The 23,881-nt window shown below is 36.9% G+C and overlaps 1 protein-coding gene across 5 annotated transcripts in view; it reads right to left on the reverse strand.

Moving 5' to 3' along the window:
- Positions 1–23,881, reverse strand: part of LOC143171857 (WD repeat-containing protein 7) — a 151,167-nt gene that overhangs the window by 108,692 nt on the left and 18,594 nt on the right. For all 5 annotated transcript variants that reach the window (XM_076360957.1, XM_076360959.1, XM_076360956.1 and 2 more), the window contains 13 exons: positions 22,311–22,389; positions 21,584–21,758; positions 19,613–19,689; positions 17,135–17,254; positions 16,793–16,938; positions 15,612–15,714; positions 14,430–14,571; positions 13,641–13,889; positions 11,892–12,112; positions 10,964–11,159; positions 9,596–9,810; positions 2,620–3,389; positions 1,940–2,028 (listed from right to left, as the gene is read on the reverse strand). In XM_076360957.1, coding sequence (XP_076217072.1) covers positions 1,940–2,028; positions 2,620–3,389; positions 9,596–9,810; positions 10,964–11,159; positions 11,892–12,112; positions 13,641–13,889; positions 14,430–14,571; positions 15,612–15,714; positions 16,793–16,938; positions 17,135–17,254; positions 19,613–19,689; positions 21,584–21,758; positions 22,311–22,389 — 2,582 coding nt within the window. The remainder of the gene's footprint in view (positions 1–1,939; positions 2,029–2,619; positions 3,390–9,595; positions 9,811–10,963; positions 11,160–11,891; positions 12,113–13,640; positions 13,890–14,429; positions 14,572–15,611; positions 15,715–16,792; positions 16,939–17,134; positions 17,255–19,612; positions 19,690–21,583; positions 21,759–22,310; positions 22,390–23,881) is intronic.

Below are 23,881 nucleotides of genomic sequence, written 5' to 3' on the forward strand. Positions count from 1 at the left end.
CTCTCTGTGACGAATGTTTTTTCTTGCATTGAATTTGCCACATAGACACCACCTCTGAGAAATCCTGACCTTTCAAATAATTATCTTTCAAAGAGGAAAAGTAAATGGCTGTAAAAAAAACAAAACAAAAAACCAAAACCGAGAGAGCTCTACATGTTGAGACAACAGCCCTGATTTTTTATTTCTGCTTGTTGTTATTGACTGCTACTTCTCTATTTATGTAGCACCCTTGATCATGAAAAAAGCTTGACGCATAGCACTCCTGAAACTGATTTTCCCTTTCCAACCAAACATCACAGTAAATTAATGCTTATATTTAGGAAAATAATATATACACACAAATGTTGCTGATGGGCAACTTTCCTCCTCAGATATAAACATCCCCCTTTTTTGCACCCGAGTGAAGAAAATCACACAGTTGATATATGTTACCTGTTGTGCTTACTAGCTCTCTAATACAAGAGCAGTTCCACAGTCTAAAGATATATTTAAAGATGTACATGTCTTTAATGTCCATCTTTAAAGACTGTACATTGTGGTAAATACCACAATGAAAAAGTATTTATATTTTGCAAAATGCAATTATTTTACAAATTGCAAGTTTCTCTGTATTCCTATAGCTTGAAAAGACAACGTTCTAATAGTTAACAGTTAAAAATAAAAGATAATTGCCATTTTCAAAGGAAATTTCAAATAAGTCCTGAAGGATATCTGCCTTATAGATTACTTAAAAAAAATAACCAAACACATTATGGAAAAAAAGAAAAACCTTTCCTCTTCTGCCCTACAGTATACACGCACAGCTGGGCTCACATCCACAAAAATCCCAAAGAACTCTAAAAAGAGCAATGATGTGTATACCTTTCCTCTTTGTTTTAATATACAGCAAAACATGTATGACAAAGGTTGCAAACATACATTCCCCTCAAGCCACAACAACCTTCAACTGGTCCCATGCGGATTTTATTCCCCTGTTATCCCCAGCGGGTGAATACTGGCCCTCCCCTTCTGGGCACCGCAGGTGTACTGCACTGCGCTGCCTTCGCTCCCCACACGAGCCAGCACCAGCTGCCTCCAAGAGTCGGCCCACACTCTTCCCAGCAGTTCACTTGCTCCTTAGTTTTGAGCTCCGGTCAGAATTGGCCACATCATGGCGGTTTACATCTACTTTATTTTTGGCATTAAGAGGAGTAGTTCATTTATTCCATCAAACTGCAGCTCTAATTTAAAGAGCGAGCAGGAAGGTGCCTCCTCCTTCTCCATCTCTCCAGTCCCAGCAGGACTGTTCCCATGTGCTCCTGCTGCCCGGAGGAAGCTCTAGTCCCCGCTCCACTCAAAAATTCATGTCTAATCTTGTGTACATCCTTCTTTCACATCACATCTTGTTCTACTTCCTGTACTTAACCATCGTACTTATGAAAGGAAAGATACAATGCAGACTATTAAAGGATCCTGCAGTATCATCCACTGCCACCTTTCATAACTGCAAGTGATGAAAATAGCAGCAGCCATAGAAGTAGTGTTAAAATAAAATAATTTCTTCCTCCTTCTTAAAAAGGAGAGGAAACATATACATACTACTTAGATGTGTTTACCTTTATGCTTTAGTTTATAACATACGTAAACATTTTTTTATTAGTCTGTATGGCCCTTAGTTACAGCCTTTAAACCTCTTACTATCACCTCAACACCAGAATGTTCGGGAGCACTTAAAATATGCAAAAATTCATTGTCAGGGAATGACTTCATGACAGTATCAGCATCTTATATTGATTCTTAAAAAGGTCTTAGTCATTAAAATTTTTATCTAGAATATTACACTACTTTTTCCTCCAACAGAGAAGCTAGCAATACTTTTATCACTTGATAGTAAGGTGATAACTTCAGTGTCAAGAGCTGAAATGACATATCAAATTGTTCCAAAGCAAGTGATTTTTACCTTGCTTAATTTGTCCTTGGGCTGCATGACTTGAAGTTGAAGGAGGTGCCTTCACTTTTGACATCTCAGGAGTGCTTGGCCTAGGTGGCCTAAACACAAAATATACATGAAAGGGGAGAAGGAGGAGGATAGGGGAAGAGAAAGGGAAAAAAGAAAAAAAAAAAAGAAAAAAGAGAGATTATTTGCTAAAGATTCTGTGACTAAACAAACTTTGAAAAGCAACGCTATAAAAACCAGTCAGTTTGACAGGAAAAGAAAAAAAGATATATCTCATTTACAATTCCTAGGTAGGCTTATTTTTTGGTGATAAAAAGTTCATCTGTACATTTTGATTTATTTAGAATTTGACCTACTCGTTATAAAAACTCTTTAAAAATAATAAGCACTAAAAAGGAGGACAAAAATGGTGTCTCAGACCTACCGGCGCATATGTTAATGCAACTCCATCTTCTATTAATGTTGTAAGTTACATAACTCCATTCAAAGCAATATAGTTATCTTGGCATAAAATACTACATTCAAGAAAGAAGAAATACACTCGGTTCCATCTAGGTACCAAAGGTTTTCATAGCCATTTAATACATCAAACCCCACAGTAAAATTAAACAAAATAAAATGCTGTATTAAAATAGAGAATCTGAAAGAAAGTTATCACAAGTTCAAGTGAATATTCACCGTACCTGCTCGGACCTTTCTTCATGTGGTCTCCGATAAAAGTTGCATTGGTCATACTCATCAGTGTGTTGGCCAGTGAGATAACAGACAGGAGATGCTGAGTGGTGACAGCACGTGACACACCGTACGTCCCCTTTCCCAGTCCTTCTGTGACGGATGTTTTCCTTCCTAGCTCCACACTATCATACGATGGTTTGCCTACAGGCTGATTATAGCCAGGAAGCATCAGAGACATGTGGCCTCCTCTAGACAGGAGGCCAAAGGACACTGAACAGTGTGGCTTAAGCATCCCAAGACGATCAAGGCAAAGCTCATCTAGAACAGAATTCAGGCCCCAGGCATGAAGACAGGACATAAAAAGCTTTGCTGTATCCATGGTTAGATTATATTCTAATAAAGTTAATGGCTTAGATTTGCTAGAGCGATATTCTGGGTCACTGTCTTCTCTTCTCTGCCTTATCGATTCTTCATCCTCATCTTCATCATCAAGAAGATGCTCTTTTATATTCTCTTTGATTGTTTCCTTGACCTGCTGGAAGAGGACGGCTGCTCGTTTACCAGTCAAAAAGGAGCCTCCTTTGTCGGACCCGCCAGAGGCTTTCTGTAAATTCTCCGGAGAAATGAGTGCAGTGTTGGGTCTGGAGGCTTCCTCAGTCAGTAGCTGAATAATCAGGGCTTCTACGTCAAAGAAGAGCACATGTATATCTGGATCTGTTAAGTTAGTCTTTATAGCTTGAACCATCAGCGAGTTATGCGAGTATTTTGGTAAATTTCCCTGAAAAAAGAAAAAATTGAAATTTAATTGGATTACTTTCTTAACACTTTCCACAGAGTTAATTCACAAATTAAGGAAGCTGTGGATGATTAAAGTTTGAAAACTCACAGGGGTATAAAACATGTTATGACAAATGTTATGAAAATATCAGTGAACAATTTTACAGCATTTTTCACAACGTCAGGAATTTCAGACTTGTGATCAAGTGTTACACCCCTAAAATACAGAAATTTCACTTGCAAAGTTTATCAGATAAATAGAGCTCTAGATAAGACAGAAGTTCACATTTCTTTCTCATGAATTCTAAAAGATAATAGTTATACTCAAAGGAACAATAAAATTTCAATATTTTGTTATTAAACCACATTAAATATTTCATATTTGGATACTGAAGTATAACAGCAATTTGTACTATTGGAAGATAAGCTAATAAATTTGTCCAGATATGCAATTAGTGTGTCACTTGTTGTTCACTCCACTACTTAAATCCATCATCTTCCTCCTTCCCTTCCTCCCAAGGGGGGGGGGGGGGGGGGGGGGGGGGGGGGGGAGGAGAGGAAAGAAAATTATAATGCTATGGGATAAAAGCTGAAAAAAGTCAGAAAAGGAGATCAGACAAAAGAACATTAACATAAGATTTTAAGTGTTGTGAGAATTTTATTCTCTCCATAACCAACACAAAATTATGCTCAAGTACTTAGTTTCCTCAAACAAGTAAAAAAGAGGATATTTTAACAGAAATAAACCCTGTTCAAATGTAAGTAAAATATTATTTCTCCTCTTTTACAATTTAATTAACAACCTGAAAGACATAAGGTTGAATATTCATGTTTGATGCACAGAATTACAAAGTCAGAGCCAGAAAAACCTACAGGAGAAGCAGTTCCTAGGCTCAGTGATGAAGAAGCATTCCTGACGCTTGTATTAGTCACTGCAGAAGTTAAACCCTGTGCTCAGCTGACAGCTGAGTCTAAGGGAGTACATAAAGACCATTACCCTACACAAGTCTAAGAAGGGCTGCAGGAGAAATGGTATTTCTTCCACAACTGATATAGGCTGAATGGTTTGTTCAGAAAACATCAACCTTTGCTGAAAGTAGAATTAACCCCAAAGTTCTTAATATATCACCAAGAAAAGCAATACAGTCAAGGCTCCTATGCCTTTTCTCATCTGTAACTCAACAGCCTTAACATGAATATAAACTCTTTCAGTTTGGTAGTCTAAAATTTTCATTCTCTAGGCTCTTTTTCAAAGCACATCTTACAGCAGGGTAGTTATTTAGAAATTAACAAGGCTTGCAGTTTTTTATATATACACTGTAGATATATTTACAAATAGGTATGCATATATATACACATACACACTATAAATATACACAGACTATTTATATAACTAACATACACTCTATATATCATGCAAAAATTTGTACATTCTGTATATATACACTAATTTGTAATAGGTTATTACCCTATGCTATATACATCCTGATATATTGCTTCCTTTGTTCACTGACGTGAAGCAATGCACACATCTTATGAAGCCTTAAATACCCTGGGCCATAGGAGTGGTCACCACTGAAAATCTGCTGAGCTGTAGAACTACATTATTTCTACCAACACTCATTATCTTGCATTTTTCAACCCCTTCCATTCTACTTCTGAACACTAACAAATGTATTTATCATTATGAATCACAGAAATAAATGCATATTCTACTTAACATTTTATAATTGGCAAATTGGACATGTGTATGTACCATTTATTTTCTCTCTCAAGGACTTTTTTCAAGACAGTAAGCATTTCTAGTCCTACAAGTACTTGGCTGCTTTAAGTTTTGTACAGATTTCATAGCATGTGTTTGAAAACTGAAGTAATTTTTATATATTCCTTTTCCATTATAGCTGTAAAGACCCCCAAAACACTGTTGGCATGAACGAATATAATATCCACCACAGCATGTTCAATTATTGTTCCAGTGTATAAACCTGGTTTTCAAATACGCATATTATTTTACTTCTCAAGGTTCTCATTCACAGAGATTTGTCTCTCGTAAAGCACTCTGCTTTTTCTGTGGCTATTAGATACTGTATATCCCTGAAGAGTGTAAGATTGCTTTTTACAGGAAAAATCTTCAGAGGAAAACCTGACCTCCCCAAAGTTTTACATTAGCTTTATATTTGGAAACCAATCTGTCCAAGAGAGGCTCAGTACTCTGACCCGCCATCAAGAGCGGCTGATGATCCAGCCACAGCTTCTTCGTGATTAATTTCTGAGTGCTACTTCAGAGCAACTCAAGAATAACCTCTCCCCCTTGACTGTTTCGCAGCAAGAGGCCCAGGGGAAAAAAAATAGAGTAAGAAACTGCTCCTTTAATCCTGCCTAAACATAATACGCAGAAAGTCGATTTATCTACAACAATCCGCTATGTTAGTCTTATTTGATATTGTAATCTTAATTTTTCTACCATACTAATACTTTATTTAATTTGCAGACTCTTAATTTAAGGCTGCTAATATTTCGCTTACTTAGAATGAATACCCACGTATATTTTACTGTATGGTGTTGAAATGGAGAAGAGCAAGTACAATTATTGGTTTGCTTGCTGCACTTGCTAGTTCTTGCTCACTTTCAGAGGATGATTCTCAACAAAAACACATAAATATTTTACATTATTCCAATGCACTCGTTTTGTAACAAACCAACCAGATACCAAAAGCACACACACAGAGCAATATTCAAAACGTATCATAAGACTTTCCAACAATGAGTGCAGACCTGGCAAAATGTTCAGTACCATCTGCTATTCCACTAGAATCAAATAATTTTAAGTTTTTGTCTTTCCTCAAATTAAAATTCATTTCACTTATGTAATGAAGTTAAGGCACTACCAGAAGAAAAATTCACATTTGGTCACAGGGATTATGAAAGAAAAAAATTAAACAGAGACCATCTTCCTCGCTCCCTGTTTTTACATTTCTTGGAGGAGCTGCAGCACGGGCTAGCTCACCATGCCAGACAAACAGCCAGGGCCTAACACAACCAGCGCTAGAGCAAACAGCCAAATTCTGCTCCTTCTTTTCCCATGGGCAACTCTAAGAATGAATAAACCATGCTTATTAAATAAATTTGCCGTGAGAAACAAATAATGGATAATTAAAACCAGAATAGAAATAATTAAATGTCAATAAATAATAGCTGCAAATTATGTTCTACAATGCACTGATTTATTGACATATTCCTTATCTATGAAAAAAATCTAGTTATTTTCTCAGAATGTAATGTAGGTGACTTTTTAGGAAATGCTCTCTGGTAATGGTCATAATGGTAAAATTGAAAGCAACAATATAACCAAAATATTTTAGCTATTAATCATCATTGACCTCTGGTATAGAACACATTTTGCTGTGCTATGTATCATGCCTTTGCAGGTAGCAATACCTTCCTTAGATGTGAGGAACCTGCACATAAAACACATACATTTTCACAGCATCTACAAATGCAACATTCATACTCACATATGCGAACAGTTGTCCTGGATGCAGCAGGAATAGCAGCACGCAAGTCTGAGCGCACATACACTTGTGGAAACGTGGTGGTGGTGTTTCCACCTAAGGAATGCTCTTTAAGTGACATTTCTTTTCCAAACAGAATATAGCAGAAGGCGGCAAAATAAACAAACAAGCAACAAGAGCCAGGCCAGTGGGCCGCTGGAGCAGAGCTCTGCTGCTCTCTGCAGGTCACAGCCCAGACTACCGAACGCCGGCAGTCCGCGTTAATGAAAAGGAAAACAGAAGCTTGTATTTTCGCTCTTTTTGTTTGGACTCAGGTAACATTTTTGAATGACATTGACAGACTACACGAATTTAATACCTGTCTACTCTGACAGGTCTTTATTGGGAAAAAAGTTGTGATGAATGGCAGAGTACTGGAATCATCAAGAAGGGCAAACGTAAGCAGGACACAACCACAGAATTGCTAAGGTTGGCCATCCTCTAATCCAACCCCCTCCTCAAAGCAGGGTCCACTACAGCAAGTTGCTCAGGGCAAGGAAAGCCTCCTACATACTTCTCTAATACACCACTCTAAGGATATTTTGCCCAGTTTCCTTCAAGATAATTTTGCATTTCCTTCTAATTAATCTTTAATGGGAAGATAAAAATTTAAAACTCAGGCGTCATATTCTTTCTGTGACAAAGTTCATAAAACCCTCACAAGGTCAGGACTTACCATTTCTCTATATTTGGCCAAAAGAAAATGCATGAGGCAAAGCCTAAGAGAAAGCTCTTCCTTCGAGCTCTCTGACGATCTGCACTGACATGCTATTGAGCCCACCAGCTAAACTACCATTTAAGCCTATTTCTAAAATTTACTGTTCGCTTTTCTGTTCCATCTCTACCATCTCTGCAACGTGAGGCTGTTAGCTGCCTGTTAGTTTTCAAAATGGTCAGTCCAAATCCATCAGACTGAGTAATAATTAGGCACACAAAAATTAACATGATATTCAGAACTAACTCTTGTACCATTCTATCTGCCATAAAGAAGTTCCTTAATATTTTTACACTGTACTAGCTTTCCTTGGGATACATGCCATATTGTACTCTAGTTGCTCTTCAGAACAATAAAATTAATGCTAAAGTGCAAAAATTACTCTTTATACAATTTGAAATCTAAGTTATTTCTTGTTGCAAGATATCAATTCGGAAAAAGAGCTCACTACTAGCTCTTAAAAAAGGAACTGCCCCACATTTCAAACTATTTAAGGTGCTTCCAGCTTATGCAATAATAACCAGGATGGAGAAGAATCATCCTGACTGCAGAGACTAATGTGCAGGCTCGCCGTTCAGCTACTGCTCTAATACCTGAACAACTCTTATCATTATGATATTATCAGAAAGGTCTGCTTAGCAGGGTTCTTAATACGAGCACTTACTTCTTGCTCAGATTGGTAAAGTAGCCTGTTGTTGTACTCGGTAACACCCATATAAATTGTAAAGTTTTGTGCCTAAACGAACACACATAAACATGCAGTGGCTCACACACTCTCTAGACATAGACATACAGCGCTCAGGAACAGTTAATGAGTGCTTTTAACAAGTTACTACAGACAGTTCCATTTGAATTAATCACTTAAATCATAAAACATAATTTAAAAAGTCCTTAAACATTAAGCACTGAAATATTTAGGAATCAACTAAGCCCATTAATATCTTCTAGCATTGAACACTTAAAATATTTCTCAAACCTAATTAATTTTCAGCATTTAAGTTACTTTGGCTCCATTTATATTTATTTGTACATATACTTTAGTAATACTTTTTCTGAACTGTCACACAGCAACAATTACCAAAATAAAATAAAATCAAGCTCTAGCTCCGCCTTTAGCAAGATCTGCAGGAACGTATAAAGCATATCCAGCATGGGGGGGAAGAGGGGAAAAAACAGATCAATGCTGATTCCATTCCTTGAAGTTAGCACAAAACGAAACGGGGAGATTTCCTTCTGACAGATATGGGTCACAGGCTGGTTCCTCGTCTACCCATCGACGCTAAAAGTTAACAGAACGTATACAACTGAGCAAGCATTCCAGACTCTAAGAAATGCTGCCTAATCCAGATTTTAAGTAAATTCAACCTGAGAAAATACAGTAGAATGCACACCGTAGTGGGAGGTAGCACCATGAACAGTAACATAAATTGGAGAACAACATCCAGAGATATGTGGAAGGGATTGTGTTTGTTGATACTAAAAATACATTACTACCCATCTAGAAAGGGGTAAGTTTATTTGGTGCATAACCTCTGTTCCTACTGAACCTAGAGAAAAAGACAGTGAAAGCAGTACAGAGTTATAGACAGTGAAGAGGAAGTTTAAAAGCATTAGACTCCAGCAAGGAAAACCACTACCACTGAGAGTACAAAATAGAAAAAAAATGTAAGTGAAACATGTTTTTACAACGTAACTCTAGACAACACCACCTGCATTAGAAACTGCACAATGACGTTGAAGAAGGCCGATACTTTTTGTTCCAGGGAAGTGAACTCTGACCCAAGGCCAGGTAAAGCTAGTTTAGGTCTGTCTATTAAAATTTCAGAGGGCATTGGGTAAGACCCTTTCAGTTACAATGATGAAGACTCCCCTATTTTATTCAATTATTTACGGAAACAAACATTTCAGGTACTGCATCAGACAAACTGAAACACGGCTTACCTTGTCAGACGCTTCGGAAGCGAGCAGGTTAGTGGCAAGAGTCTGTAGTTTCTGATGTGCCACATTTTTCAGAGCAGCCAGACTACGCCTAGTCATGGCCTGCTTCAGGTTGACAGCGGGATGACTCAGGGAGTCCACAGCCGCTGGGACGGCCTCATCACAGGCATTCAGGATTTCCACTGCTGTTATTCCCATCACACACCTGTCCAGCGCACCTGCAAGTATTTTGAAAAGCATGAGCTGGAGCAGAAAAAATTCAGAATGTCCAAAATATCACAAGTACAACAATGTGTGAAAATAATTTACACCACAGGATGCAATGCATAAAACTTTCTGTTGTGTTAATAGCTATTTTTAGAACTAATAGTCCTAAAGGGATGGAATTTCCCTAAATTTCCATGAAGCTGAAGTGTGTAAGGAAAAAATACATTAACAAAAATCAAGACAAGTTTACCACAATGTGATGCTGTACTGACCAGAGAGCGATGACTGCAGTTGCTCAACATTTTTAGTGGAAGGCTGTTTTCAATCATTTTGAATTCCCTCTCCCACCCAAATACCTGTGTGGATTAAATTTTCCACGATGGATCTCTGGTTCCTCTTTGCTTCCTAGAGCTTCAATAAAAAACAATTCCTATCTAGTTTTCACAATAAGCTGAAAATAATATTCAGACACTATTGCAGGTTTGTGTGTTTTTCCTTCAAGCGAGTTAAGGAGTTAGATGGTATTTACATACTGCATATATTTTGATGCATTTTTTCCCTCACCTTCTCCCTTTAAAATATCACAAAATTTTCTACAACAAAGCTGTTTTTATTTTATGCCTTGTTGCCCATTCTGTTAAGGCTCATATTTAGTTTCTTCTAAACTAAGCATTAGTCCCTTTTTGGGGAAAAAAAAAACCAAACCACACTAAACAACAAAACAATAAACCCCCCCCCCCGACAAACACTTCCGTCACTCTACAGATGAAGAAACTATTGTAGATTCAAGATGCTGCACTTCTACACCAAGCTTTCAAGAAAATTGCTGAGGAAGCACGGACACTAATAAACTGAGAAGACACTACACGTGCAGCCAACATTTTAACCGGTCTCTCTAAAGATAACTAGGAAAACATGTAGGGGGAAGATAGCCACGGCAAGCTATACTTCTCCAAAACTAAATGAGTTATTCCAAATACTAAAATATGTATTTAACAAAAGCTTACATAATCTACAAATTTTGGGAATATGTGGAGTGCTAAATTTCCAAATGTAAATGTGCAAAAAATGTTAAGTCTTCTCTCAGATACCACTTATACAGAACTATAACCAAATATATATATTAAAAAATTGTTTAATCAATGTCTTTGAACTTAACCTTACCAGTATCCATTTGCCAGACGTACACAGACCCATCTGAACATCCTACCACCAGATAGTCATCGGAAGGCCTCCATTTTATTACTTGAATAGGGAAAAGGTGACGGGATGCCAGCATGATGCATTTTTTCTCCCGCAGACTCAGAAGACCTACTGAGTGATCACTGGCAACAGAGCAAATACAGTGCTGGACTCTTGCCTAATAAAAGGAAAAAAAAAAAAGAAAAAAGAAATCTTAATCATAATGCAGAGAGTTTGCATTTAATAATCTCTTCTTCACTGGACCAAGCATGGTGATCAACAACCTGTTTTATAAACAAAAAACAGGCACATAAGTCTGTGGCTAATCTCACTGAGGTCACTAGAAACAGAATTTCACTTGCAGAAATTCCCTTGAATCCAACCTCTTGCATATCACAAAAAGCACACAGGTTATTAGAACCTATTTTGTTGAGCAAAAAAGAGAAACCACGGTTTTAAAGTAAATCAACGTCATTTTGTTCATTAAATTCTACCTATTCATCCAAGTTATGAAAGAAAAAATTGCCTTTAAAACCTGTGGGGTAACTGGTGGGAATGCTTGCCTATCACATTTGCAAACACCTTCAGGGGAAAGATGGCTTCCACGTCGAAATCCTCTCCCACTGTTAATGACATGTATCATAAAATGCCAAGCATTTCCTTAGCTAGCTAGGTTTTAATATCTAGGTTTTCCACTATTTTTAATCCTTTACGTAGCTAAAACATGATGTGAACAAAACCAAGATTAACAGAACAATTGAACTCTTTTTAAGTGTCTGCAAGAGTTATACATTGGGCCAGTGCTAAATCTTCAGTATTTCATATTACATTCATTTTCAAGGAGGATTTGAGGAGCTGTACCATTTATGGAAAGTGTGAGACAGGTTATCAGACACTATGTAAAACTTACACTACAGTTTTCTGGTGGAACTAGAAGCTGTGTAATTTCTCCACCATGTACACAGAAGATATGTTTCATCTCTCCAGAAAATATATCCCATATGATGACTGAGAAATCCACACCACCTGAGATCAAATACCTTTGATCATAACGAGAAGAAACCTGATGAGGATACAGTAAACATGTAATTTTGTTTCGATGGCCTCGGAGAGTCCGGTGAGGTGGCCAACCTGAGAAATTGGGAAGGGGCGAAAGGGGGAAAAGAAAAGGAAAAAAAGAGAGAGAAAAAACATAATTCAATAGAACAGTTAACAATCCAAAACACTGTTCTTGATTAAAAAAATACAGACATAGTGCCATTTTTGACAGAAGTTCTTGTAGAATTAGCCTTGTCTTTTTTTAGAATGTTCATAGCTTTTTTTTTACTGGACATGGACTGAATGATTCTTTTTGTCTTGCTGTACAATCTCACTTTAAAGTAATTCAGCTGTCTTAAAACAGACTCCTCCCACCAAAAAAAAATCCCAGAAAAAAAAAATTAGAAAGGCCACAAAGATGTGAAAAAATAAATTCCCTTCCCCATAAAACATGAATTTATCCAAGGTTATAACCAAAAGGACCAGTAACATAATCTTACTCTGCACTGGCCACAGCAGTGGCATGCAAGTCTGCAGTGTTACGCATTTGGTGCTTGTGCAGAATAGGTTAATGACATCAAATTTAACTTTACAAAGGAAAATAATTTTTGTGAAAAGAGCAAGAATGGCGAGTCTTCTGTTCACTGAGATCAAATACATCAGTTAAATCATTCTAACCTGTTAACTATTGCAAAAGATGCTTAGAAAAAACTTTTTAGATTGCAAATTTGACAAAATGGGCCCAATAAATTAAATACCAGAATCAAGTATTCTATGCAACACCTGCATGATATAGTTAAACTTTTTTTCCTCTATGTGATTATGCTTTCTAGCAAGCACAGCAAACCTTACGTAGAATACACACAGGCACTTCTGTATTTTTATGAGGGCAAGAACCACCAACGCTTATTTGCAGAATAATGTATCAACTTCGAGGCAATCCAACTTCACGTTAAGAAAAAAAATCATTTTTGTATAAAGTAAATCAGTTATATAAAGGAAATAGTACAACCAACAGCCTTGTATACAACTGACAAGCTCATATGTATATTCACAGAAAAATATTTACATGTCTTTTTCATTTATCAGCACTTGTAAGAAATCAAAACCCAAATATTTGTTCTGCAACTGTAATCACAGAAGTATTAAAATAACATTATCTGGAACCAAAATGTACAACAGCTGGCCAGCGTATAATACTCAACTAACTATACAATACACAAAGAGGAATTCTCTTTTAGATTTCATTATTTTCCCAAGAACATCTTCACTGACACACTGATACCCCAGTGCCCAGAACAATACTGGGAGAGAGACAGGAGATGTCCCCCGCCAGATCTTTGCTACTGCATCTCAAAAACCCAGGGAAAATATCCAAGGCTTTCCAGTGAAGGGACTCCCCCTCCCAAAAAAAAAATTGATGCAAGCTGGCCACAGTTAATTTATTACTTACGTTTCTCATTACATAATAGAACATCAGAATTGTTAAGAAAACAGTTATATGATTTCTACTGTAAAATGACTTAATGCTCACTTCATGAAATTATTTTTTACTTCAGTATGTCTCCTGACAGGTGCACACTGTAATCCAACTGTGCTTTTCAAAAGCTTATTTGCATACCTCTCCTAAGCATATGCTCTCCTTGCAGCAGCTGAACTATAGCAGTTTGTGTGGCTGGCACAATAACAATGCTTCCATCTTCACGACCACAAACCAGACGCCCATGTGCTGGGATATACACACTGGCTGTAACTTTAAGTGGTTCATTGATGTTTGGTATTAAGCTTAGTTGGTCTATAATCCCAGCAGGGCGAGGAGTAAGTTTATCAAAAGCTTCCTGGAGGGATGTTGAAGTTGTTGTTTGCAGTCCTGTTTTTAAAAAAAAAAAAAAGAAAAAAGAAAAAAAAAAAGACAAAGGAAGGGGTGAGGTGGGAGGAGGATTTAAAAAAAAAAAGGCAAGAAAGGAAATTAGGAATGCTTTTCTGAAAAGATCTCAAAGTTTAAATACACCATGTCACAACACTTTGAACAAAGTAAAAGGTACATACTGCAGATTAATTTACTGACTACATGAGTGAAGCTACAGCAACACATGGAAACAATATATGTGAGAACTGGAAAAGTATATGATTTAAGCTACAAGAGGAAGTTACACAGGCAGACAGCAATGACCATAGCTAGTATTTGGAATAAAGCAGTTAAAACTTAATACCTGAAAAATACTCAGAGTAAATTAAGATTTTGATCATACATGAAAAAATCAAGTTACTATAACTCTTACAAGAAGCTAACAAAAACACAACTTCATGGATCTGTAGGAAAAGCAGCAGTGCTCTATCCAGCCACAAAAACACATAACAAAAAAATCCTGCTAAAAGACTTCGCAACAGGACTGTTAATTAGGTATACCTTTTGCACCATCTCGTTGTTCAAGAGTATCAGGCACACTCCAAATACACAGTCTCCCTGAAGAGTCTCCTTGGATTAACAGCTTATAGGAAAACTCCCTATGTCCATAGAAGAATCGAGTAACTGGAGGACATATTAGTAGCTGTTAAAAAAAAATAAATTAATAACTTCAGAACACACGCAAACTGCATACTAACCTCAAAATTTCCTTTCCCCACACTGTACCTTTTAAAAGCAGGACAAAAACTAGCTACTTTATGCTTTATCTTTCTTACAGGAGAAAGAATAAATACAGCAATATGAGTCAGAAGAAACTGTGGTTAGTTACAAAACAAGTCACAGGTTTAGGGAACAGTAAAGAAAATTCTTACATATATTTGGTTTTGTTCTAAATATATTCATACTTAGCATATTTTATGTATGTGTGTATGTGTATTCTAAAATTGTTAACATTCTAACTGCAATGGGGGCTTGAAGTTACACTAGTCAGTAAGGCACATGGTCCACGACAGAAGCAAAAAAGTTTTAATGTTGATTGACAACATAAAGGAACAAAAAAATCAAATATATAAATGTTTCAGTGTCCAAATTTGGCAACAGATTAAATGGTTAAGATAGAAAAAGGATTCCTACAATAGTCTTGTAATAACAGCATTTGTAAATCAGACAGTTACTTATACCTAGTAGTATAGGTATAAGTACTAGATATACCATACAGCAGTCTTAGATATATTAGTTTATAGCAGATACAGTTCACAGTACAATATAAAAATGAAGCATAGCTCAGAGGACACTGGCCTACAAAATTTGATTTTCTTTACTTTGCACGTATTTAAGCTTTCAAATTGAAAGTTGTAATTCTAAAAGCTCTTGCTCAGTTACTGTCTAATTATCATGCACATCACAACTTGACTTCTAATTCTCCAGGCGTTGATGAATGATAAACTGTTAGAATATAGGAACTGAAGATTCACTTGGCCAGAGACTAACCTCTGCATTTATTTGAAAACCAAGAACCAAACCAAACAGCAGGGAAATTACATCTGTCTATTTTCTCTAGGAAAAGAAGAAATCCTAAAGGTCTACTTCGAAAAAGAAGAACTGGTCACGATGTATGCATGTTTCAACTCCCTAAAAGAGAAATGCAGTCCATAAAAGCAGCTCCAAAGAAATATATTTTACCTGTTTATCTGCTCTGTCCAACGCACTGTACAATAAAGGCGGAATTAAATTTTCTACTGCTTTCCCCACATCTCTGCGAAATGAATCACTAGCTGGTAGACAGCTGGGTTTAAGAACAAAGAGAAAGGAATAAAATTCCTTGTATTACTAGAGAGTGATTACTACATCACCAGCTAACTAAATAATACTAAGCAAAAACAACCCCCAAGCCCTTAAACATTACATTTTTTCAATTGTTAATACAGCGTATAGCAGATTATTACTCTAATTTTGATGTACAGGGCATGCTTCATCAATTAATAACTGCTCCAAATGTGTCCAGCTCAGTTCCCCCACACATTCAGAACTGAAGGAAGAAAGAATGGAAGGAGCCTGGCTTTAGGTCTGCTTTAGACTTCAACACATCTGACCTCAGACTCAGGACCAAAACACACCAAACCCAAGGATTTCTCTGACAGATCACCAGATAGATCTGCTCGCAGCCTTATGCTCTGATCACATAAGAGGGTGAGAAAGGAGTTCTCGCCTGATTTATGTGAGAATATTCGAGGATCTCTAAGACAAAACTGTATCGCTACCCAGAACAAAGATGTTTGCATATCATCAAGATGTCAGAAGAAGAGTTTTTTATTTTACTTTTGTCATTCTATATTTATTTAACCTCTTTGATACCTAATTTTAAATTAATTTTATATTTTCACATTTACGTGCACAAAGTCAGCTGTTTGTGCCTTCCCTTAATGGGCTGAAAGAGTACTCTGTTACAATAATACAATCATCATTTACATTCTACTCCATATAGCAAAATGTTACTTCTTCCTTATTTGGACCTGGTTAAGGAAATATTTAAATTATATTTTATTTCAATTTATGACACTTGTTCAACAGCAAAATGCACCTCTTCCCATCACACAGCTCCATTATGAAGTGAAGAAGAGTTAGTGTAATATCAGAAAATAGTGAAGCAATCTTGGTCGAGGCAATCTAAATTACTGAGCATTGCTTCAACACGATACATTTAGGGGACACACGCTTTAAAGTATGCTCATGGAATACTAGTTTCTGCAACATCCATATGACTTTGTAACAAAATTAAAGCCAAAGATACTCAACATTTCTTCAAGGTTGCTCATGTTTTTATCTCAAAAAATAAATAAGCGGAGTATTTCATTGTTGACTACCTGGCTGGTAATTTATATATGAAACTTTGTCCATCTTCTGTCCATACAATCACTTTATCAGCTGACACAAAGTCGCCACCAGTCCAGGTCTGATCATTTTCACTAGGGACTGAACATAAGAGGGAATAATCTCCAGCATCAAAAACCTGAAAAGAAACAGAAAAGTCTGTTGTCATTAACCAATTACAGATTGAAATGCTCATACAGCAGCTAATTTTGGTTTCAATATAGACACATTAAAAGGGCTTAGAGCATCTTGATCTAAATGTCTTACTGGCAATTTAATTAAATCAGCTTCTACAGTGAAAAGCAGCCAGGTGTTGTTCAGCTAGCTTGCCTTACCCTCCAGTATTTGGAACACACTACCAACAACGACCGCTGGGTAAATGCACAGAAAGAAATGCTTTGACAGTTTTGACAATAAATAGGTTTTGACTCCTCTTCAAATACTGGTGTTGTATCCTAAAAACAAACAGACAAAACCAACATTAGATTAACTGCATTTTATTTAAAATTATAAATCTGAAATTCAATAGAGCCATATTACCTTCCGTAATAACAATGTCTTCAAAAAAGGCATTTCGTGATGGTTTTAAATTTGCTCAAGTCATGAGCAAATGTTTCTGTAAATTTTAACTGAAAAACACACTTATGTTTTATTCTGATACTCCTGTGGGTATATCATACCTTGAATACCAACTTTCCCGTGATAGTCAAGTCTGCAGACTCTGTCACAAGTACAAGAGTAGCAAATGTGCAGAAAAGCAGAACTGAAGTAGTGATAGGTGAGAAATTGGCTTGTAGAGACAGACAAAAATGACACCAGCAGGAGGTTATCATTTTTATTTAGAGAGCATATGTATACAGCCATAATCAGGCACAAGTGCTGACCAGCACGCCAGCAGAGCCAGGGAGCTGAACTGCTGAATACATGAGCCTGTTCCCTTCCTCATGTCCACTAGCATGATCACGTCTCAAAGTTTTCAGCTGTAGACTGACCCTTGGCCAGAGGTTAAGATTCAGTCACTGCTGACCACGTTCTTCTGAGATTCAATCTAGCACTATCAAATAGCACGGGATCTTAACCATTTGGCCGAACACCCTCTGCTGAGTCTGGGTATCAGACTGATCTATCACATCGGTGCTGTACCTTGATTAATCTGGGCCCACCTCAAAGCAAAACTTTCTCTTCTGGTTATATTGAGGGTGGTCACTACTAACCTGTCCAGATCCAGAACACACATGAACTAACTCCCAAGCTAATACTCATTTTGACTGACTGTCCATCTTCACTCTGACTTGGGATACCTTAAAGGAAGAGGGGACAGCCATGCCATTCATAATCTGAAGAGTTTGGCTTACAGTTATAAAAACCTGGCTGAAACAACAGAAGGCTGCAGATACCCTGCTGTGGGTATAAACAGGAGACTTACAGAAAGACCTGTCTGCAGTGCCAGTCACTTTAACCGATTTCACAGGGCTCTTCACTTTCATAAAAAAACAACGTTATCGAGACAGGGCAGAGAAAATCAGGATAGCCAGGCAATTAAGGAAGAGGTGGGGACTCGGATGTCCTGGATCACAACTCCTTACTCTGTTACAGATCTCTGTGGCAAGAAAGTATTTTCCTGAAATATTATTTCCTCATCTTCAAAATGGGGAATAAGCATTCTGTCCTACACAGAAACCATTTAAGTGCTCAGACAGTGTCACAGCAACCAGAGTCTGAAACCAAGAGTCTCCACACAGAACAACGTACAGATGGAAATCAGATAACAAGAAAACATATTCCTAAAAACTGTATTCTCTGCTCAGCAAACCCTTCAGGCATCTCCACATCTCACTTCTTATCTTTCTCAAAAAAAATACTACATTTAATAATAAATTTTAATACTAAATAAAATACTAAATTTACTAATAATAGTAATATAATAAAACTATAATTAAAAAAATTTAAAAATTAAGTACAGATATTTTAAAAGCATAAGAAATACAGCTGGAGAACTTAGTCTTAAAAAAATTAAGTATTGTGATAAAGTCACTTCCATAATGCCACCACCATATTAAGAGACACACACTTCCTATGCAGCACAGGGCAAGCTTTAACTCTGTGACTTATTTCTTCCAACTGTACTATACAGAGTAAACATGTATTTATTAGCATCATCTCTTCCAACTAACGAGTACTTATACTGCGAGCTCTTGCATATAAAAGTTTTGCCTGTACTGAATAAAGTTATGCATGCAGTACAGCATCTGTATCAGTTTGGAAAGTTAAACATTACTGTAACAATCTTTGTTACTAAATTCCCTTTGGAACTCAAAACTACTGTGGAATGTAGTACTAGATGACTTAACAGAAGAATACGAGCTTTAAAGAGGGAAAAGTTAGAAGAAAAATATTTGTATATTAACACGAATATTTGTATATTAACACGAATATTTGTATATTAACACGAATATTTGTATATTAACACGAATATTTGTATATTAACACGAATATTTGTATATTAACACGAATATTTGTATATTAACACAAATCATTACAGGGTACAAATAAAAAAATAGATTTGTAGAAATTGGAGATTATCCTACTCTTAATTTTGAAATAAGTTCTCTGAATCAAACATGAGAAAGATTAGGAGTTCTGCTGGTAACTTGAAGAATCAGTAAAGCAAAATTAAGGAAGTTGATTTTCAAATGGCAAAGTGGAAAAAACCATAATATCATTAGGTAGCTGGAAGAACAGGAAACAGCATTAATGGAAGTTCTCCCTTGATCACAACAGGAAATATCATTAATTCAGAAGCCTTTGTTTACCTGCATCCGACTAACTTCAGAGGTTATTATCCATACTTTCAGGATGCCAGTCACCGAAACTGCTACAACAGTATCCTCTGGGGAGAAACAAAGGTTAGGCTGGTAACTACAAGGAGGTCTTCATTTTGTTGCACACTTGTGCATATCTGAGTACAAAACTATACTGAGAGTACCTCAACATGAAAAGTTTATCAAAACATTCCTGAAGTGTTTGCTTCAAAATCAAACGTTTATTTGCAAAGTGGTATTCCAGAAGCACATATGCACACGCACACACACAGATTCCATGGCTTTGTGTTTACATCTCTCAATTAACACTCACTAAATGGGGGAAGGGAAGTCACAGTTGTTTCTAGTATTGCTATCAGACATTGTGGGTTGTCCCATCACTCTCCCCAAAGGCAAGGGGTTACTCTCCCAAGAGGAGAGATTTATTGCTTAAGCCTAACTGTCTGCCCACACCAGCCTGTGAGGACATTGAAGTTTAATGGGAAGCACACTCTAGCTGTACAGCTGCCCAAGCGCCTCTTGGCTGCGGGTTCCCAAAGGGCAAAAATTACTCCATTACAGTTATTATCTTCACAAAACACAAAGTATATCAAGTGCTAGTCAAACTTTCTAGACGTTCCTGTTTCTACCAGACAGGTCTGGCGTAAGACCAAAATCCAAGGGGTAACTTCTTGATTACAAAATAAAAACGATTACAAAACAAGAAATAAAATTAAAGGCAGTACCAGGAAACACTTAGTACAGAGTTAACTTCCAGTTGTTCCAGCAACTTAGATGTTGTAGGGATAGCAATTGAGCTTTCCCACTCCAGGACGTTGGGAACACTCAGTTTACAACTGCTGTCAGCCTTAACTCAGGATAAAAGTCTCTCCTTTTGTCAGGATCTTCTTCCTTAGTGTTGCCCAAACCTCTTAGGAATTACAGTCTCCACAACAGGAAAACCTGAATGAGACATGTCTCCACCTCAGCTGCCAGAATTTAAAGCCTAGCAAATTAACACAAACTAGCAGAGCAAAACGGATGTGTGGACAGGTATCACTTCAAACCATGTCAACTAATCCACCACCGAACATGAGCCTACTCACATATCTCTCCACTAAACTGACTGTCATCACTTTTAGAAGTTCCTCCCTCTACAGTCTTCAGGTTTTTTTAATCCTATTGTATACTTTTAATCAGCACATTCCTTAAACACACTTCCTAAAATAATAGCTTTGAAAATGTTATGACAGCACTTTTTATAAAGCTACTAATCACAAGAAATACTCATGGTACTTATATATCTTGTAAAAAATTACAATGTATAGCTTGCCAAATGATCTCGATGCATACTATACATCACATTCGTAATACAGATGACAGCCTTAGCATTTAGAGTTCTTGCACGCCTTCCTTCAGTCTTGTGCCAGTTTCCAGGCTCTCACTGTCAGAGTGCTCTCCAGAACTCTTTCTCAGTTCTCAAATAAAAAACAAGTGATCACTCTAGTGGAATGTGCTTTTATCCAAAATAAAAACAAAAAAAAAAAAAAATCACTCTTCCTGTAGGAAGGTTCCTTGTGCTTCAGGTTTCAGCCCATGCACACACTGAAGATGACAGAACTGAATCTATTTACTAGGTGAGCCTGGATCCTGCCAAGTGCGCGCGTGCACACACACAGAGTGATTTGGCTAGATTTTAGGTTCTGTTCATGAAAAAGCAGTTAAATTTTGGCCAGAGCCAAAACTCCCATTTGATGGGACAGCAACAGAGACAATATTGCATAGATGTTAAACTAGCCTCTTTTTCAGGGACTAGAAACAACTATGTATACTTTGCTTTTCGAAAAGGTTAGTGCTTGCTGGGTGTTGCCCAAGATCACAAGAAGTAACATTCTAGTTCCTCCCAAGGTTCCTGAAAAAGTTGAAAATGGTGTTTCTCTTACACGGAGGCAAAGCCATAATAAAAGCAACAAAAATAATTACCTTGTGTTCTATTGGATCGAATGATAGTCATGGAGCTGATCCAGTCAGGAGATATCTTTGATAATAAAGAATAAAGAACTTCAAGGCTGGTAGCATCCACAACAAGAATTTCTGGATAATGTCCGTGGCATAGTAGTCTCCCTTCACGCTGAGTCCCAACTGTAAACTGATAGAACTAAATGGATATTAACAAAATACAGAAGTTATACTCCATGTGAGACGTTGACTACATTTTTTAATCAAAATCATAATTTCATAAATACATTCTAATGCTTATATGTTTAAAAATTACTACTCCGCACTGATGAGGGGAGCTTTTTGCAGCGGCCCCCTTTCTCCTGTTACCTTCCCAAGGCTATCCTTATTCTGTATACCCAGCTCCTGTAGCTGACAGAAGCCTGCCTCGGCCTTCCCTGCTAAGGTCATCCTCATGCTCCCACCTCCCCTGGCAGCACTCCTCCAAAAATTTTCTCATTTTCCTCCTTTCTTTCCAGCCTTTCTCATTAATTACGATACATTTTTTCAAATGCTGAAGCACAGCACATATTTCCAGCTCTAGGGCATCTGATGATACAGCATAAACTATTTATGAGATACTTCAGTATGCATATAATGTCATTATTAAGCTTAAAAAGAAGCACAACAGCCTTGTTTTGATAACTGATCTATAGTTATCCATGCGCTGCAATATAGAATAGGACCTCTGAAACATACACAAAGTACTAACCTGTATGCCAGTATGTGTACAGGCTAGTTTAGTAAACTCTATGCATCTCCCATCATTCACGTCCCACAGACACATCTCCCTGAAATATAGAAGGCAGATTAAAACTACATGGAAAATATTTCAGTCTTCCAAGGGTTTAAAAATCATTTACATTGGAAGAAACTTAAACCATTTGAATCATTTGTTAGTGACTATATGAATTGTATTTAGATAAAGGAAACTCAAAATCAACTTGAATTTCCAGTCCTTCTATCTGAATCTACACAACCTCTTCCCTACAAAGCGCAAACAAGTGAAATGCCAAGGTTTATCATAAGCAATCAATATTAAGTAAATGCAAGTACGTAACTGAGAATTTCTCACTTTTTTCACCAATGTTTCAAGTCATTATATACTTCTACTGCACCCGCTAAGTTGCCCAAAGATTAGCTTGCCTCCTCCACATTTGTGAAGAAGAAAACAGCATTACAGAAAACAGAGCTGTGTCAGATGGCAGTGAACACTGCAGGTTTTTCTGAGGGCCCAGGCTGTTAAGAGGTGGAAGCATCACCTGGTACTCTTCAGCACTTCTAAGACCAAATTGAAAGCACTGAACAACAAATTATAAGTCGTACCAGTAGGTACTTTTCTGACTTGCCTTATGAGCAAAGATTACAGTTTCCTCTATAAATTCATTCCAGTTAGCAGCCATTCCCCCTATTTACAGTATTTTTAAAAAAAAATTACTTTTAAAATTTTGTATTAAAATTTAATCAGAACAGAATCCATCAGCTGCTTTCTCACCTTTTTTCCCTTTACATCAGATATATAATTTCACAATGAAAACATATTTTGGTTCTAAATCCAAAAGGAAAATATTACTTAGTACTGCAATCACTACAAGATGGAAATTCTAAGTTTTGACACATTCTACGCTCAAATATCAGGTTAAAAGGTTGTTCAGTCATATTGTTCCCCACCTTTTCCAGATTAAAAAAAACTTACTTATTTTATTTGGTAACGTAACAAACCTATACCTGGCCAACTACATTTATATAGGCAGAGGTTAAGAAATTTCTTCCTCAGAGTTGATCAAATCAGCCTTAGCCTGGAGGTCCACCTTTGGGTAACCAGCCTTTTAAAAACAAAGCAAATAAACAAAAAAACCCTGACTCACAAACTTCTTTTTCCTTTTATAAGCTTGGTTTGCACAGCAGAAAAGTCTGTCATTCAAACAGGAAGTTCTGTAGATGAATGAAAAACCAACCCTCAAGAACAGACTGATGCTCTGGGAAGGAACATCTTTGCAAATACTTTCAAGTTAAATATTTTACCTAATGAAAGACAACTGAGTTGGAAATGTTAACTTTTCAAAGCAAACTTTGAAAAGGCAAAGTGGAAAGGCGTACTTTAAAAACAAATTATACATGCATACCACATTAAATCTAAGAGTGTTCAAAGTCTCCACTAGTTTAAGAAGGAATATTATGATGTGTAATTACAACTTCTTTCCAAAATACTGTTATTCTGGAATAAAAGTAACTGTCTCCAAAAAAAGCAGAGAGCTAATCCATTTTAAATCTATACCACAC

This window comes from Aptenodytes patagonicus, chromosome W, assembly GCF_965638725.1.
Source record: "Aptenodytes patagonicus chromosome W, bAptPat1.pri.cur, whole genome shotgun sequence".
Lineage (NCBI taxonomy): Eukaryota > Metazoa > Chordata > Aves > Sphenisciformes > Spheniscidae > Aptenodytes > Aptenodytes patagonicus.